This window comes from Tauraco erythrolophus, chromosome 3, assembly GCF_009769465.1.
Source record: "Tauraco erythrolophus isolate bTauEry1 chromosome 3, bTauEry1.pri, whole genome shotgun sequence".
In the NCBI taxonomy this organism is placed as follows: domain Eukaryota; kingdom Metazoa; phylum Chordata; class Aves; order Musophagiformes; family Musophagidae; genus Tauraco; species Tauraco erythrolophus.
The window spans coordinates 91,106,004-91,124,998 of record NC_141467.1 but is presented as its reverse complement, the minus strand read 5'-3'; the positions used below and the strand labels follow the sequence as shown (position 1 = coordinate 91,124,998).

Below are 18,995 nucleotides of genomic sequence, written 5' to 3'. Positions count from 1 at the left end.
ACTTTTTTTTTTTTTTAATATTCTTACTGTTTTTCAGACTCGTTACTCTGCTCTGCACTTACATGTCTAGTTGTCACACTTAAATGTCAACATCAAGGTTAACTCTTCTCTACTTTCTAGATGCTGAATGGTATTAAATATATTCCTGATACTGTTTCACTCTTGACAATCATGTAATGTCTCCATATCAACAGGAGAGCTGATCTCCATAACGTTCTGGCTGCCTAAGACAGGAGACAAGCAGAACACCTCTCCATCTGGGCACAGCTTTTGAAGATGGCACGCTTGGGACTTGCAGTGCTGTTTACCAACAAAAACATCCATTTGGGGCTGTGCAGTGTATTTTCCTAAGTGGCTCTTCCTCTACAGGAGCAGGTCTGCTGACAACCCAACATGGTACAGGTTATGTTGAAGGGCTTATTGAAATAACGGGCAGTAAAGGCAGATCGTATGGAGGTACTCTTCCTTTTTTCCCCTCTTAAGCCCAAATCTGGTTTTGATTCAAGTCACAGGAACATGCCTTCCTTACTTAAGGAATGTATTAAAGAATGAATCAGCAACGTTTTTATTATGAAAACCAAATGAGGAAGCTGAAGTGTTGGATGATGCAAAATAAGTCTTAAAAATGATCTTGCTTCTGCAAGTTGCTTCCCTAAAGTTCATTAGTGCTTTTCTGCACAGGTAACCCTCAAGACAAAGCTGTTGTGTAAATAAATGAAGCACCTGTTGTTTTCTGTGCAGTAGAAGATGCTGGTATGTTACCTGCCGAAGTTTACAATGTTTGGTGAGGAAAATTTTTTTTCTATATCCATTTTATACCAGCATCATATAGGAATAAAAACACTGTTTTATTTAAAAGCACATTTCATTATATGAAGTAATGGTTTGGCATTCAAATGGGCTTATCCCAGGAAATGTTCCTATCCAGTGAACATGCAGACTTCGTTTCCGAGTCAGTAACCACGTTTAGTTAATGAGTAAAAGTATTTTTAAAAGCAATAGGTTAAAGTAAATGCTCTTTTTTGTGTAAGAACACAGTGCATGCACTTTATTGGTAACATCTGGGTGGCTTCAGCTGTCCATCATGTGCCAAATACTTGACAGTCAACCACTTAAGTTTCTTAGGCAGTCTGGAAAAATATGAGACACTCATACAACACTGGTTAATCAGAGACTGAATTTTGGAGAAAATATTGATCATCTCTGTCTCACTTTTTTTGAACGTACAAATTCTGAATAATATTTTTAGAACTTGTTAGTGCCCACCAGTTTGTTACTTTTTGTTACCAAGATACACCCAGCAAGTGAACAGATGACCAACGATACCTGAAGCATTCAGGTTAGCAGGGTGCCGGTAAACGTCATTATAAATACAAAGTTAATTTGCTTTAACTAGTGCAACTGAAGCTTGTGCTTTAGTATAAAAATTAAGTTATAAAATTGTAACAAGTATGCCCGCTTTATTACACCCAGGTGATCTCTGTTTGATTCACTGCAGGTACATCCCGTATGGCGTGAGGGGGAAGGTGGTTGGGTGCGTGTCCCGCAGCCAGGGACCCTGCAGGCTGTGGGCACCCGGATCCCCTGTGGGCAGACGGGTGCCATGCTGCTTCTAGCTGCTTCCCCAGCCCGAGCGACTGGGGACCAGCACAGGAGCTGTTGCAGGGACACCATGTAGGCGACACCGACCTCGCAGCACCGGCACACTCGGGAATTTGGTCAGGCTATTACTGTTCATGTTTCAAATATGGAACAAATAAGACCATTGGTGTTATTTTCAAGCATTTGACTATGTCTCTGCTGTCTCCCCTACATCCCTGGGTTTGCCTCACCACTCTTTCCTGGTCGCACAGGAACTTGAGATTTGGATATCGTGTTGCTTGACGACCAGTCTAGGGTGCAAATTAATTACGAACTGTAACATGAGGTTCGAAGTCTCTCTGAGGCAACACAAGCAGAATCACCTGAATGCTGATTTTCCATCGGCAACTACTCAGTTGCTTCCACGGGACCTACAGTTTGGTGTGTCATGGGGAAGAGTCTAGAAGGTGTGAGCAGAACAGGTGGGTGGAAGACTGCCAGTACCAGCCGGGAAGGGGACAGAGAACGTTTCATTTGGGGCAATTTAATGTAGGCGTTCACAGCCGAGCGCAAGCAGGTAATTAATCACATGATGCAGCCATAACCTGTATTTAATTTTAGTAACAGCCCTCTGACTGCCGGGCTACAGCACGTGCACGTGCGCACACACCGCCGTGCTCACTTGGTGCTTCCGCGTCCTGCACACTGGGGTTAAGCTGCTTAAAGTCAGTAAGGTAAGTGGTGTTTTTCTACCACCTTCTACTTCAAATGCAGGTCCAGGTGAGGAAACTATATTCAACTCACATTTCCATCAACTTCTCTCACCTTTCTCCAAGGAAGCGGTGGGAGTTGGAGGTGAGAGAAATAATGGGAAAACAGAAGCACAGCACAGAAAGTTACACAGCCACTTGGCCAGAACTTGCCCTGGGGTACGCACAGCTGGGGGGTTAGTCACATGTATAAATGGTTTGTGTTACCAGTGAGGCTGATTTCGAGGCCAGATAACTTGAGATTACACCACAAAGGTACCAGTTTGTCATCTTCCTGATGTGCGGAGAGTGTCCAGCAGTGGCCAGAAGCAAGAGCTGATGTCGTTCCTTCCTGAGCATGAACAGACCGAACCCAGTCAGGGGTGAGCAGGGAAGCAGCCCTGGGATCCACAGGCTGTCCTCCCTCCCTGTCCTTGTAGGGCTGGGTTAAAAGCGGTCTGAATCCATGACTTCAACGTAAGTGTGCGAACATTTTTGAGCTTCCACTTTAAATCCTGCTTTGCTGCTTAGTCTCCATAGTGCTGTTCAAAACTGTTTATCGAGTCACTTTATAGTTTACCTGGTTGGTTTTAACATTGTGAATTGCTTTGTGCTCCTCAAGCAGTTGGGTTGGGGCTTTTCCTTCCTCTTGTCATCAGCTGATCCAAGTTGCCTTCGCGACTACTCCTGACAGTCTTTTGACTTTGGCATGTCAGTATGTAAAAATCTCAGGTCCATAGATGGTACAACCACCTCATCTCACAGTTACTCTCTCCACTTGTTCATATATAATTTCAAAAATAAAGCTAAATATTGTTTATACTAAGTGCCCATGTTCTTTAAAATAAAACTGTTGCCCAAAGGGTTGAAAAAGGAAAATTTCTTCTCTTTACATTCTATCCCCCAAAGAACTACACAATTGTTCCAAGTTAAAATCAATCAAATAGAGAATTAATGTAGAAAAGCTTGCCACTTTTATTTGCATACAAAACAGAAACGAAAGAGGTTCACAATAAATTATCAGTTTGCTCCCGTGGAACATTGTGTATTTATATCATGTGGGTTAAAAAAAAAAATCTATTAACATACGATTCCTTTGCAAAAGTAGTAGCTGGGTTCAAGAAAACCTGATTATCCATTGTTCTCTGTTGAATTTGGTCGGGTTACTCTGCTAGTAAAGCAATTCATCCAAAACTAACAGAACATAATCAACTGGCAAAACATGGATTAAAAAAGACATTAACTGTTCCGAATGGTTCTACATATACACCATCTAGCTGGATGTGTTTTTTTAGCTACAGTTTGAATAGTGTATGGAACAGTACTCCAGAGAAAGATCTACAAGTGACCTTTCATCATCATCATCTAGCACCAACCCACTAACATACTAAGTTTCTGGCATGCAAGATAATTACCATTATTTGTTGTGTCAACTGGTCATGTACGCTTTTTTCCTCCTTTAATATAAGAGCCTGTAAACATCTTCCATGACGGGTGAGGCACCTGGACAAAAGGCCACACACTGATGCACGTAAAATTGTTTCCCTTTTTCAAACAGTTCACTGAGAGGGTTTGTTTCCATCCGCCCTTTTGCGTCCTGGGGTCTTGACGCTCCTTTTGGCTATGTTCCTTGTGAAGCGACTAATTCCTGGGGATCTCAGTTCAGCGGCTTCCATCTCTTCTCGAACAGGAGTAAACTCTGGTTGAGCAAGATGAGGTGATGGATAGGAGGAGGACTGGGAGTATGGGGATGGTAAGGGGTAGGACCCGTGAACTACGTACGGCTGTTGCTCACCATCATAAAGGTCCTCAGGGTCATAGATTTGGTAGGAGTTATGTGGCAACTGCACTACTGGGATGTCTTGATCAGTTGGCTCACCGTATCCACCTTAACCCACCACCACCAAGAGTATTCATACGGTTAACACAGGAGAAGGGGAGTAGAAAATTAAAGCGCTCGTTAGGAAATTGACATTTTCTATAGAGATATATTTATACATAATGTGTGTGAGTATATATATCATCTTTAAATACACATCTTTTATTCACATAGAGGAACAGTGAAAACATTGAACAAAATTAATAAGCTGGAGCAAATGGAAACCCACCAACAGACAGCCAAGTTAGTTGGAAACCACCACCGGAATTTGTCAAATGTCCAGTTGTAATACTGTGCTTGTTATACACTGCACAATCTGCCTGCTTTAGCTTGTTCCAATTATTATGGTCTAGAATACACGATTAACAGGCAAAAATGGGTCAGGCAGTAATTTTCAGCAGTGCAAGGAAGCTAAGTGCATGTACAGCAGCAAGTAAGTTCGTTAGTGGTAGTCAATGTCGTTGATGGAAAGCACAGAGCAGTTCAGCGTCCATCTCTGACCTTCAGCCAAAGGAGACCTGAACCAGAATGGGCCTTTCACCTTCTGGATTGGTAGCCATTGTAAGGGATTGGGCCTTAAAACAGGAAATGAACAACGGGGAAGGGGAGTGAGGAGAAAGGGATAGGGAGAGACGACAACAAAAACATTCAGGTAAGTAAAACAAACAAATCGGCTCAGGGGCAGATTAAACCGTAAACATCACACAAATACACCTTATGTGTAACGTGTAGTAACTAGTGCTTTACTAATAGAGTTCCATTTTAGGTTGGCCGACATCATTCTTGGTAATTGTGTTAACTTCCTCCCATGGCCTCTCCGTGCTATAAGGAGGTGGGACAGTAGGATACAGAGAAGATGTAGAAAGAACCATTTTCTCCAGGTTGCTTCACTGGTTAATGACGGACACGTGCATCCCTGTGTCAGGTTACACTACTAGGGGTTTAGTAAGGGTCATGCTCTCATGCCATCCAGAGGCACATGGACGGGGAAGTTGAGCAACACATTTGAAAAACTACAAATGTCAAAACTCTTATGCCATGAACGTTAGGAGGTGGGGGTTCAACAGACAGACCGTCGAGATGGAGCAGGCTCGTACAACTACACACACACGTACAGGACAAAAACCCCCTGCGCAGGATCCGCCTTACAGGCCAGGATCAGACGGTGGACTTCCTTTAGTCACTACGCTGGGGTCACCTCTTCGGGCTGCAGTCTCACAAAGTACAGCAGCACTTGACACGCACGTTTTTAGGGATCTACCATGTTTTTAGCGCAAGGTTCACCAGTAGCCTCCATCTTACTTTGGCTGTTAGAAAACGCCACCCCCACCTCTGCAAACAGCAGCCACCCTGACTCCTGGCTACTCACCTCCCATGCCGTAACCAGCGCAGGAGGACGGATCGCAGTACCCCGGCGGGCCAGAAGGACCCTGCAAGCCTGGGGGTCCAGTGTGACCAGCTGGACCTCGTGGGCCTGGAGAGCCTGGTGGTCCCGGGCTGCCAGTTCGACTTTCTCCTGGAGGTCCTGCATAGAACAGGGAGATGAAACATCTGAGTAGCATCTTGCATAAAAGCATGGAGTTGAGCTCACCTTTCCAGGCCTGGAAAAACATGGCACCAGGTGTGTTACAAACACCTCCAGGAGACGCCTGAGCAGGGGAGTAAGGGAGTTAGTCCTTGCTCCAACTCCTCCAGGCAGGCTGAGGGAAAGGCTGCAGCCTCCCTCCAGCAAGGAAGACGAAGCAGGGTCCAGAGAGATGACTCGCTCCCAACGAGCCTCCTCTCTGGCCGCTGCTTCGTCTTCGTTGTCAGAGACAGCTTTTGGCCAGAAATTTAAACTAGAGCAAATGTTTCACCAAGCCTCAGACATCCAGAAAGGCAGTTTCATGGGGAGAGGACAGCCTGGATGTCTGCACAGATCTACATTCCCCCACTCTCTCTCAACACACCCTCTGGATAATGCCTTGATAGCAGCGCTCTGATGGCCAGAATGGCCCTAATGAAGTCAACGCAATTCTACACTTGTTTCAACAGGACCTGGATATCACCCCCTCTGCTTTTTCAGGAGCTAAACACAAATCCTTGTGATTAACGTGCTTAATCAATATCTATTTCTCTGTCGAATTACAGTTAGGTATAACCTCCCATCAATAAGAAAACAAATGCAAGTAATTCAGATGAATTTTTTTCCTGCCAGACCCCATCTCTGAAAAAAATACTTAAAACATTTAAAAAGGCAGTTTTGGAGAAGCAGTTTGTCACAGGGAAAAGGAAAATATTTGTGCGATTGACGACACCATCATATGTCACATCACATCACGTTACACAGTGAGAACATTACGCCAGTCAAGGTGCCTGAACTACTGACTCTTCGGCTGCTTAAGCCGTGGAAGCAGAGGACGGAGCCGTGCAGTTCTTTGCTGCATTGCGCACGGGTCCGAGTGGTCTAATCCGGATGCCTCAAACATAACAACTTTACCTGTAGATCCTGGTGGGCCTCGGGGTCCCTGTGTTCCAACACCTGGATTGCCTTTTTCTCCTTTCTCACCTGGTAAACCTAAGGAAACAGTACTCATCAGCGTCACGTTTTGAACAAAACTGGGCAGTGTTTATTATTTAACCAGGATTATAGTTCCATGTGTTATTTTTCATCTAAAAACAGATGGCAGAGAAGGAAGGAGGTAAAAAGATAGAATTATTTGGTTCTTTTTCCCTCCCTTCCCTGACAGCCTCTCAAGGGAAACATGGCATTCCTGGGGTCTTAAACATTCCTGCTGCCATGGTGGTTTCATTGAGGTGGTATGCAGAGGCATCAGCCAATTTCCAGGCTGCACTTCCTGCTGGAAAGCTGCCTCTGGACTATACCAAGGTGCAACTATTCTAAGTCAGAAGAATCCTCAGAGTCTCACAAAGCTGTCTAAATTACTGTGTGGCCCAGAAAAGTCAAATTTTTAATGCTACAGCCAATTTTCCTTCAAATATTCACCCACCAAACAGTGGTTCAGCATAAGATGGTTCTACACATAAACGGAGAGCGTTATCGTGGGTTACTGCGGAGTCTTGCTAAAACACAAGAAAGGAATTTCAGCACAGTCAAAATCTGTCCCCCTAAATGAAGCCCAGTCTAAGAGTTTCCCAGTCACGAAACTCTGATGTTCCAACCTGCACAGCCATTGAGTTGTGCTCCTGCACTTGCTCAAGGTCCTAAATTTCTATCGTTGGGTCTGATCCATGGAGATCACAGATCTGGTAATCCAGAGGAGGCACTACCTTCTTCCAGCTTTCCATCACCTTCTGCACTACCACTATGGCATCCTATGAAAACACTTTCTATACGTAGTGATCACAATAAATGGTGTCGAACTAAAGTAGGTGTCAAAACTATGAATTCCAGACCCTGAGTTTCCACCGGCGACTTGGAAACTCTCATAAAGTCTGTATTTGATTTGGATGGTTCAGACACAAAATCCAGGCTGGTTCGTGGGACTTTCGCCCCATTTTCCAGACCTCCCAGCACTGGTAATTGCTCTCACTTCTTCACAGCTTCCACACTTTCGGAGTCAAAGCCAATGTAGGGCACCTTCATAAAAACAAAGTAGAAAGAAAACAGCTGCTACCCTTGATGGGGCAGTATCTACAATTTCAACTGACTGGCCTCCTTCCTTCCCTTCTGCTCAGGTAACTATCACCCCGTAGGGAAAACCATCTGGAAGACACCTCATTTTTGCAAGAAGCCACAGATTTTTTTTTTTCCTTCCTAAGCTAATTTCTGATTGAAGCAAATAAGTAAGAACAAATTCTTAACTGTGGGGAAAACAGTAATTAAAGCCCGTCACTGACAAAGAATTGCTCACAGCAAGTTTACAGAGTAAGAGTCTGCTGAATTGCAAGGGATTCGGTATCTGCTGAGGGGTTTCAGGGCTTCTGCAGAACAGGCAACTTCCAGGGCAATGCATCACGTAGCCCAATCACCTGGGAAACACAGGAGGCCGCACCACTGCAATCCGTAACTCCATACTGAGCGCATCAGTTTTAACCACAGCACGATGGGCTCTTTGTCTGACCTTCTACAAGGCTTTCTGACGCTGATCTGGCATGGTCTAAGTATTTCATCTTTCCCTTTTGTACCTTTTATTTCCTTCGATTGCACAATTTGGGGCCTTTTTAGGTTTGGGCTCCTTTTACTGTCTTTTGGTGACCAGTTATTTTCTCATGGAGAAATTATACAACCATAGTCACTTTTCACAACATTTCCCATTAGGGGTCTCCAAAGCTTTCCAAGTGTCTCTAGTAACACTGTATTTTATAGTAGAGACTTGGCCACCAAAAGAGGAAATACCATGGCCAAAATAAATTAGCAGAAAGCAGCAAAAGAGAGCAGGTGTGATCATCTGGGTGGTGTTTATACCACTGTTTTGCAAATAGCAGGAGGTATCTTGCTCTTGCTTCCAGACGATATTGGGTGAGACAGAATGAGGTCTTGTACGCCTCATCCCTGAATTTATGAATAATGGAATATTTATAAAACTACTACTAAAAGTGAAATCTTCATGTTGGGTTATTCTGACCATTTAGTAATTTGAAGATTACAATGCTGCATCAGTTTCTTCTGAGTCTAACGTTATTCCTTATCTATGTCAGCACATTAGAAGTGTCATCAAATGTTCCTTTGCCCAGTGTAGGAACACAAGTTCATAGATTCATAGATTCATAGATTCATAGATTTCTAGGTTGGAAAAGACCTTAGAGATCATCGAGTCCAACCATCCCTAATCCCCATTAAACCATATCCTCAAGTAGCTCATCCACCCTATTCTTAAACACATCCAGGGATGGGGACTCAACCACCTCCCTGGGCAGCTTATTCCAGTGGCTGACAACCCTTTCAGAGAAGAAATACTTTCTAACATCCAACCTGAATCTCCCCTGGCTAAGCTTATGCCCATTTCCTCTTGTTCTATCACCCATCACTAAGGGTGCACCCCAGAATGTGCTCTGATCTGGAAACTCCAACTCATGCCTCTAAACCATGTTGATTTCATTACCATAAGCTTCATTTCCTAAATCACCTGCCAAGGTTTTTGGCAAATTCTTACTCGTTTCACGCTCAGTAGCCAGATTTCTGATTGCATAGCTTGATTTTACATCTATAGCCTTTGGTAGCCCAAGCTCCTAAATCTCACTGAAGGTCAGCGGGTCTTAGGCGTTTAAATTACTTGGGAATCTTGAAATTTGCCATCACCTTTTCTTCTGGGATTCTTAGCAACATAACACAGGATTCCTGCTCTCAGAGAGTGTCTTTCAAGTCCAGTAGGAGCCTCCTGTTTGCAATCCAGCATTTGGTTGGCACAGACTGCGGTGCCAGTCAGAAGTGCTATTCAGAACCTTTAGTGACCGATTGCATTGCGTAGTGTAGGTAGGAAGCAGTGGGAGGTGACAGATATGCTCTAACCTACATTTATATTCCTGGAGGAACCTGCCAAAAAAACATGTCATCTGTGATCAACAACTGAATTCCACCCATTTTAAAGACAAATTTCTCATGTAACCCTCTTGTCCTGCATTCCAAATGCTGTTTCCAAATATCTAAAATCTGCTTAGCCCTGAATTGCTTCAAACATATGGAGAGATTCCTCTGCTGCAATTCACTACTTTTGTTGTAGGGTTTTTCACAAGATAAATTCATTTAAATTGTCTCCTACATGGTCTGTAAGGAAACGCCATCGGCAAAAGGCAAAGTCTGCAGGTGTGGATTGCTCTGACCACAAGAAGACTGGCCCATGATAACCACCTGGAATCTACACAGATGTTTAGTCCAAGGATCATTGCTTATCCTACTCCATAGTAACATTAAATAGTGACTTCAAAGACAATGGCCACAATGTTTTCAAATCACAGCTTTCCATGCACTCAACTATTATTCTTTACATACATAAGAACACACGCTCATACATGATGTTCACAGGAGAAATTGCAGTCAGAAATTATAAATATGGAACAAATCTCCTCAGGCTAAGAATAAAATCTTCATTCTGGAACAAGTTATGAAGCTCTTGCGCAGGGCAAACCTTCTTTGAAATCACATGGATATCAAGTTCCTAAAGCAAACATACTGAAGGCCAAGATACAATTCTGCTTCAGGTTTCTTTTTAGTCTAATTTCCGGTAAAGTTTACCAAAGTGAAAGAGAACATAAACACTGAAGCAAGAATACCCTACTCCTAAGGCAAAATTCACATGAGTTAAAGTCGAGCACTCCATGAGCTGCCCTAACAGACTGTCCAGCAAAACTCTTCAGTGAGAGTAAGTTAACAGATTCACAGACCTCTTGGTCGTAGTTGAGGGCTCCCTCCTGTAAATGACAGAACATTCAGAATTCACCATTTCACTTTCTGTCAAAGTCACCTTTGCATTTCATTAGAGCACAGCTTACAGAAAGTCAACCAGACAGGACAACACTATGTAGGTTACTGCAATGGTTAATCACTCTCAGGGATAAAAGTGTGTATCAAAATTTCTCATTTGACTTACAGTGGCTTCAATTTCTAGTAACTGTTTTCATATTTGTGCTCTGGACATACTTCAACAATACTATCAAACTGTCTCTCCCCTTCATGCTAACCACTTTTTTATGTCTTGTTGCCATCCAAAATAAGCAATGGCTTGGGCTCAGTCCCATGGAGATCACAAGCAACTGAAATAAATTATTTCCAACGCTCTGCTAAAAATACCTCTGATAGCACCAATTATTAAAAACAAAACCAAGAGCATGAACATGTTCTCTAGCAAAGAAAATTAAATGTCCATGGTTTCTGCACAAAAAGAAATCTTACGTATTGCTCACCTATTTTTGTCTTTAAGAGAACGCTATCCTTTGAGAACTACATATTGCAATTAAGAAAAATACCAAAAATGTCCTCTTTCAAATACATTTAGTTGTAACCATAATATACAATAACATAGGGTGATTTTTTTTATTCAGATGAAACTAGAATTGGAAATAAAAATATTTAATTGAATCAATTGGCAAAAGTTCTATTTAATTCCATTGGAAGTTTGCCATCAGAGCTGTAAACACGGGGCTCTTCATAACACACATTTAACTAACTCTTTCATATGAAGCCAGAGAGCAAACATGGATGAAGCTGTATTTGAGAACAGTGACTTTCCCAGTGACAGCTGAGGTATTTATTATATTTTAATCACAGTGGGATGGAGCGAGTAGCCATAAGTTTTGTGCATTACTTCAGGACACATCATAAGAGCAGCAGTGCACCCAGCAGTAGAAGAACAACTGCATTTTCACAGCCCCTGAAAGCTAGCAGTGCCTCAGCATAATTTTCACTATGGCTTTTACATTTTTCCTCAAAGTTGTGAAAACTACCCATGTATTATAAAAAAAAAAGAAAAACATGCTGAATCTCTGCTTTTTTTATACTATTTTGCAGAAGTCCAACTACTTCCTGAGCACTCAGAACCCAGATACTAATTATTTAAGTCCCAGTTCATAAACACAAAATCAAAACAAAAGCTATTCAAACTGGCTGAAATAAAAACAGAAACCAGCGCTGTGAACTAGGTGAAATAAAAATAGAGATCAGTGCTGTGAGTAATCAGGGTTTGGGTTTGGTGGTTTTTTTCCAAACTCCTATATTTACGCAAATACGTAAGAAAGCAAAATTCTAGTAATTTATCTGGGGTTATGTACTGTAGGTGACTGATAACACCATGTGGCCTCCTTAATGTTTAAAACACTGGTACAATTCAAATGGCCTTCAGGGCACCAATAAAGCGTTAATATTGCTAACAAATATCGACACTGCCAGAGACGTTTCTTTTCACATCGTTAGAAAAATGCAACAGATAAGACCCTACAGTGTACAGCTAAAACAATAATCAACTCGGAAAACTAAATAATAAATGTCTTAGTGTGATCCTACTCCATTCACTTATGTCTACTCTGGAAAAAATAGATCTCAGCTGGCAACAGACACTGAGACCTGAATCTGTCAAGAGAATGACTTATCCTTTCTCACTGAGGTGGTCTTTCTTGGAAGGACCAGCTCAGTGTGTTACTAGTGAGAGAATACATCCAGGAATGGGACACCCTGGACCTAGAAGTTCAAGTGGAGGTCTCTAGCAAAACTCCAGGACACTGTCTCAGTTCAAGCCTCCTTCCAAAACATCTGATTAACGCTTGGCAGAGTGACAAGGTAAACAAGGGAGAAGAAGCTATTGGCCAGGCAAGTTAGCACGATGTCAAGATCTCTCACTTTTCTCATTTTCCATTTAATTTCCATTAATCTCTCATTTTCCAGTAGAGCTCTCTTTGGTGCATGGTTTCTGACCAGTTGCACACGCTGCTTTCAGAAGTTCCCTCTTCTCACATGCTGGGATTGAATGGGTGGTGGGCAGGAGAGGTGAGTGGGAGGAAACTTCTAGCCTTCCCCCACCTTCCCTCTTCCTGCTCTGCCAGAACCTTCCCACTCAGCTCAGAGCCAGTAACAGGTTCATGCAGTGATCCCAACACTTTGAACTCAGGAGAAAAAAAGCAACGCTCTACTAGATAAAACCATGGGTCTTTTTTTTCCTTTTCGTATCTTACTTCTTAGCACGCTGCATGGACGCTGCTGTCACTGCTGCAGAGTATTTTCTGTACTTAAAGGTGGAGGCTGACTTTTCCCAGTTGCTAATCTGGCACTGGTTTTGAACGTTACATTGACTTCACATACAACCAAAACCCTGATGACATCAGTGAAAAGAAACACATTGTTCATACAGACGTCCAAGTGGCTGGCTGGAGACCTCCAGCACAGTGCTATACATTGTGACTTGATGAACACGTTAAACACAAACAATGCTCGAGAACCCAGCAAGGGATGGGGTCTGAGTCCGTTTACCCTCCTCTCTACATTCACCGAAAACTAAAACCCCTTCCATCTAGAAGCAGAAGCATTTTATCTGCTACTTCACTGTACGATACGTAGTTAGGAATCAAGTGAGAACTGGGAATGCACAAGAAACTTCCAATCAACCTCCACAAGCATGAAGCTGGTAAAAATAATTTTTACATTTCACTGCTGCGTTTTGAGGTTAGCATAGAGCAATTCCTTAGAAATGGATTCTGAAATATCCCAAGGGTCTGTACAACTCAAAAAGTATCTTTCTGCTAAATAAACTGCTACTACCTCAAGCACACATCATTCTAAAATTTCAGTTGCTTCTGAAGAAATTAAATCCTTGAGGACTAATAAATTATTATATACTTTAACCTAGTTTCTGAATAAGCTTTTTCCTCTTCCTTCCAGATTCTGTGCAAGGCTCCAGTTATGTGAATGTCCTAAAATCCATTTTCACTCCAAATAAATTAGCCAATTATTTTAAGTTTACACATGGATTCTTGATTCTTAAAACAATCTGGGTTTAAGCTATAAATACTGTAAAACACTCCCAACATTTGGCATCATATTTTATGAAAATCTGCAGAGAGCTCTGGCTGACTGATCACAGTTCTTGAAGTATGCTTGATAAGTGTTTGCTCCCTACCAAGCCTGAAGCTCCTCACAAGGACCACCTGCCAAAAGCAGTCCCTTCTAACATCAGTTATCTGTACAGACAGGAAAAAAATCATATTCTTTTTTAACGTGCTATTACCCTTTCTATACTCACTCTATTGCCAACGCTGCTTCCCAGATATTAATATTATCAGCAGCGGGTTAGCCCACATCACGTTTCGTTCAGATGACTATATCTAATCGCTCTGTGATTTCGTAGCAGTACGACATGCAGAGCTGGGCCTCGGCACAACAAATACCATGGAAAACACATGCTAAAAGCCGGACACGTTTCCCTTTTCGTAGCCTGGCATTTTGGTTCCTCCATTCCTTAAGCCCCAGCAAAATGTTCTGTGTGCTTAAACAGTCCCTGCCTGAGAAGTCATTTAACATAAACCAGCATTAGTATGGAAGCAATTACCCTGATATCTGCATTCAGTCTCTCCAGGTCACTACTTTCAAAGTCAGTTCCTAACTTGCTGTCTCTTCCAATTTTCTTTTCTACTTGTCTCCCACTCCCTCATTGCTCCTTCTTTCTGGACAGTGTCTCATCTTTGCTCAGCTGGAGCAGGCAGCAGCATGACTGAGGGGCCAGTACCCTAAACCTTGCCTCTTTTAGAAGAAGGTCACGTCAAGTCACAGAAGGCAAAGGCAGGGACTGTGAGAATGAAGAACCGCCCACTGTAGGAGAAGATCAGGTCCGAGACCATCTTAAGAACCTGAAGGTGGACAAGTCCATGAGACCAGACGAGGTGCATCCGCAGGACCTGAGGGAACTGGCAGATGAAGTTGCTAAGCCACTATCCATCATATTTCAGAAGTCGTGGCAATCTGGTGAAGTTCCCAATGACTGGAAGAGGGGAAACATAGTCCCCATCTTTAAAAAGGGGAAAAAAGAAGACCCAGGGAACTACAGGCCAGTCAGTCTCACCTCTGTGCCCGGCAAGATCATGGAGCAGATCCTCCTGGCAACTATGCTAAGGCACATAGAAAATAAGGAGGTGATTGGTGACAGTGAAAATGGCTTCACTAAGGGCAAATCCTGCCTGACTAATTTGGTGGCCTTCTATGATGAGGTTACAGCATTGATGGATAGGGGAAGAGCAACTGACATCATCTACCTGGACTTATCCAAAGCATTTGATACTGTCCCACACGACATCCTTATCTCTAAACTGGAAAGACATGGTTTTGATAGATGGACCACTCAGTGGATAAGGAATTGGCTGGATGGTCGCACTCAAAGAGTTGTGGTCAACGGTTCAATGTCCACGTGGAGGCCTGTGACGAGTGGTGTTCCTCAGGGGTCAGTACTGGGACCAGTGCTATTTAACATCTTTGTTGGAGACATGGACAGTGGGATCGAGTGCACCCTCAGCAAGTTTGCAGATGACACCAAGCTGTGTGGTGTTGTGGACACGCTGGAGGGAAGGGATGCCATCCAGAGGGACCTTGACAGGCTGGAGAGGTGTGCCTGTGAGAACCTCATGAAGATCAACAAGGCCAAGTGCAAGGTCCTGCACGTGGGTCAGGGCAATCCCAAGCACAAGTACAGGCTGGGCGGAGAATGGATTGAGAGCAGCATGGAGGAAAAGTACTTGGGAGTGCTGGTGCATGAGAAGCTCAACATGAGCCGGCAATGTGTGCTGGCAGCCCAGAAAGCCAGCCGTGTCCTGGGCTGCTTTAGAAGAAGTGTGGCCAGCAGGTGGAGGGAGGTGATTCTGCCCCTCTACTCTGCTCTCATGAGACCCCACCTGTAACACTGCATTCAGCTCTGGAGTCCCCAACACAAGAAGGACATGGAGCTACTGGAGCGAGTCCAGAGGAGGGCCACAAAGATGATCTGAGAGTTGGAGCGCCTCTCCTATGAAGACAGGCTGAGAGAGTTGGGGCCGTTCAGCCTGGAGAAGAGAAGGCTCCAGGGTGATTCTATTGCAGCCTTCCAGTACTTAAAGGGAGCCTACAGGAAAGCTGGAGACGGACTTTTTACAAGGGCGTGTAGTGATAGGACAAGGGGCAATGGATTTAAACTGAAAGAGGGCAGATTTAGATTAGATATTAGGAAGAAATTTTTCACTCAGAGGGTGGTGAGGCAGTGGAACAGGTTGCCCAGAGAAGCTGTAGATGCCCCATCCCTGGAGGTGTTCAAGGCCAAGTTAGATGAGGCTTTCGCCAACCTGGTGTAGTAGAGGGTTTCCCTGCTCATGGCAGCGGGGTTGGAAATAGATGATCTTTAAGTTCCCTTCCAACCCTAAGCATTCTATGATTCTATGATTCTTGATCTATTCAGACAGATTAAAAATACAGGAATAAACTTGGCAGGATATACACTTCTTCCAGTGAACCTTATTCTTCTACTGATTGAAATGGACATTATTAATGAATTTACATCTTTTGCAATGCTTTCATTTGCAATGAACTCACAGTACAGAAGCTCTAACCTGAAACGTGGGAAATAGGAGAAAAATCCCACAATCGTAACAGACTTTCTACCTAATTTGTGCATATCTTTGGTAATGCCTCCAGACCTTCCATTTGGAGATGGCTTGTGATTGGCTTCTTCTATTATCAGGTATGCTAGATCTAATCCCACTTGAGGGGAAGAAAGGACCCAGAGACTCAGAGGTCTTTCTTTCCAAAACGATGCTTTAACTCTGGTCATCTTGGCTACTGTGAACTGGAACTGAACAGCCTTCATAGCAATTCATTTTTGAAATCCCAATTAGTAGATTTTGTAACAGTTACACTGATTCATCACTTTTGAATATCACATTTGTCTCTTGGGTTTTTGGTCACTTCGTCATGTGATGGTCTTCAAAGCATTTTTACAATTATAGATCTATTCAGTACTACCTCTGTGAGGTTAGTGTTACTCTAGTACACCAAAGATTGCCAGGGCTGCACAGAGAGATAGTAAATCAAAACATTGAGCTTGCTTCTTTATTAGACAAAGTTGGTGGAGAAAAGGAGAAAGGGATCTAGCCTACACGTAAGAATACAGAAGAGAATTCTCATAAATGAACAGTTAATTGTATTACTTCTCTCTGACTTCACCGTTTCCTCTCCTGGATCCTCTCAGTGCCTCATAACCTAGGATTTTTTCCCCTCTTATTACCAAGCTTGCTCCTTTCAGACGATCATAACTTGGAAATACTCAGACTGACACATTTCAATTTTAGCAGAAAAAACTCAATCTTTCCCCAACAGGGACCTATCAGTTTTGCAGCTGACTTTCTTCAAAAGCTCCTTTGCTTACACATTGAGAGATCCAGCTTACTTCAGAGCCCAACTAAGATGAAAGCCTGATGTGATGGGATGCATGCAAATAGATGTCACCAATCTTCAGCAGTTTAGGCATTAAACCTCTGTCTGATCCTGCCAAAGCCTGCGTTACCTTCATGACTGAAAGTTTCCAGAGCTTTCATTATGGCCTGTGTTGAGCTCACCAATCAACTCATGAGAAAACTGTTGTTCTCACATTTAGACAGGAGACAAAAGCCATCAGAATGTATCAGGAAAGGGAGGTATGTTTTTGTATACACGAAGCAGGAAGCCTACCTCTTTCTCCTGGTCTTCCTGGTTGACCAGGGCTTCCTGGAAACCCTTGCATGCCTGGTGATCCTTGCTCACCCTGCGGCCCTGGAGCCCCTGGCCGACCTGGCTCACCAGGAGGTCCTGCGATGGTGCGTGTTGAGACAGACTGGCTTGGAATCTGGTTCAGAATTGAGTTATATCTTGCCATATGACCTGTCAGAAAAAAAAAAAAAAAAAGTCATCATTTTCAAGTTGCAGTGGAGAATCTGGTTCAGCTGAGTTTGAACAGAGCACTGGCAGGTCCTCAAGGCTGTGGTCTGCCATGCTTTGATAATATGAAGTTGCATGCTTGTTGGTGGAGAATCAGTGGTTTAGAGAGTACATAGAAAATGGAAGAACTATTGTGTAGAATTTTATTTCCTTGTTTTGGTAGGTTATTTTGTATTTTATGTCTATAAAATTTGGAAATTATTACAGCAGCAGCTTCTATATGCTACAATAGCTTGGAAACAATTCAGGGTTTTTTTTAGGCAGTTGATGCTAATCAGCTCTAGTTGGACATAAATTCAGTTGAACATAAATCTAGTTAGAACATAAATCCTGACTGTCTAGCCTAAAACAAACAGATCCCGTTGGATGCTTTGAAAAGCACCATATTAGTAAATAATTGTGGCAGGAAAAGATCCTTTCTAGAAATAGAAGCATATGAACTATAGATGTACTCACCCTGGATGAGTTGTTCACACACTTGACGAGCAACAGCACGCACCATCGCCTGGGACTGGAGATCACCCTGGATAACAACAGCAGCAGTGTCATAACACATTTTTTTGCATCATTTCTGTCTTGAAAACACTTAAGAGCAACGAAAGACATTTATTATCCCTGAGAGATTATATCCTCGCAGATGAGAAAAAAAGCCAAAGAAGTTTTGGGATTTCCCTGGCTCCCATTACTGTTTTTAGCCAGCAAACAGAGGTCTGACAAGATAACCCTGAGAGATTTGGGAACATGCTTAATGCCACATACTTCTCACCTTCAAAACATTAATGTAGCTATATATAAGACAATGTCTGGAAAAGAAGGAAAGTTTGCTTGATTGCACAGAGAAAACTATTGTGCCTGTAAACACAGAGGAACATAAATTGTCAGATAAAACTTTTTATGAGACAGAAGGGCCAGACAGGAAAAAAAAAAGGTGGCTAATGTGAACATAGACTTACCCGCTCACCCCTTTCACCCTTAGCTCCAGGAGGACCCTATGAAAAGATTCGATACAAAATTAATTTTCATTTTGTTCTTGCTCAGAATTTTTAATACCTAAACATTGTCTCCCTTCCAGCATCGCAGTAAAAGGAGAAAAAATTAACAAGGAACAAGGTTTCAGGAGGCTGTGTGACAGTAACGAATATACTTTTTCCATTTCAGTACTCAACAAAACGTTCACCTTTGGGAATTACACAGCAACAATGACTTTCTCAGGGGTTCGTCACATAATGAATTCTCGTGTTTAAAATGGCAGCAAGGACGGGCCACCAGATGATGCATTTCACATGGCTGAAATGGGTCCAAGGATCACTGAGTATAAGGATGAGAAGGCTGATGGGAGACAAAATATCTGTCTGAAATTTTTACCATTTGCTGCACTGAGACTCTGCATCTGGTATGAACAGAGTGAGCAATGGGATTAAACTGCACA

General features: G+C 42.9%; 1 protein-coding gene across 2 annotated transcripts in view; it reads right to left on the bottom strand.

Annotated features, from left to right (window-relative positions):
* Positions 1-3,889: 3,889 nt before the first annotated feature.
* COL14A1 (collagen type XIV alpha 1 chain) overlaps positions 3,890-18,995 on the bottom strand; it is a 126,816-nt gene continuing 111,710 nt past the window's right edge. For both annotated transcript variants that reach the window (XM_086609544.1, XM_086609545.1), the window contains exons 43-48: positions 18,520-18,555; positions 18,023-18,089; positions 17,321-17,509; positions 6,689-6,766; positions 5,579-5,734; positions 3,890-4,218 (exon numbers count right to left, since the gene is read on the bottom strand). In XM_086609544.1, the coding sequence (XP_086465670.1) occupies positions 3,890-4,218; positions 5,579-5,734; positions 6,689-6,766; positions 17,321-17,509; positions 18,023-18,089; positions 18,520-18,555 (855 nt within the window). The remainder of the gene's footprint in view (positions 4,219-5,578; positions 5,735-6,688; positions 6,767-17,320; positions 17,510-18,022; positions 18,090-18,519; positions 18,556-18,995) is intronic.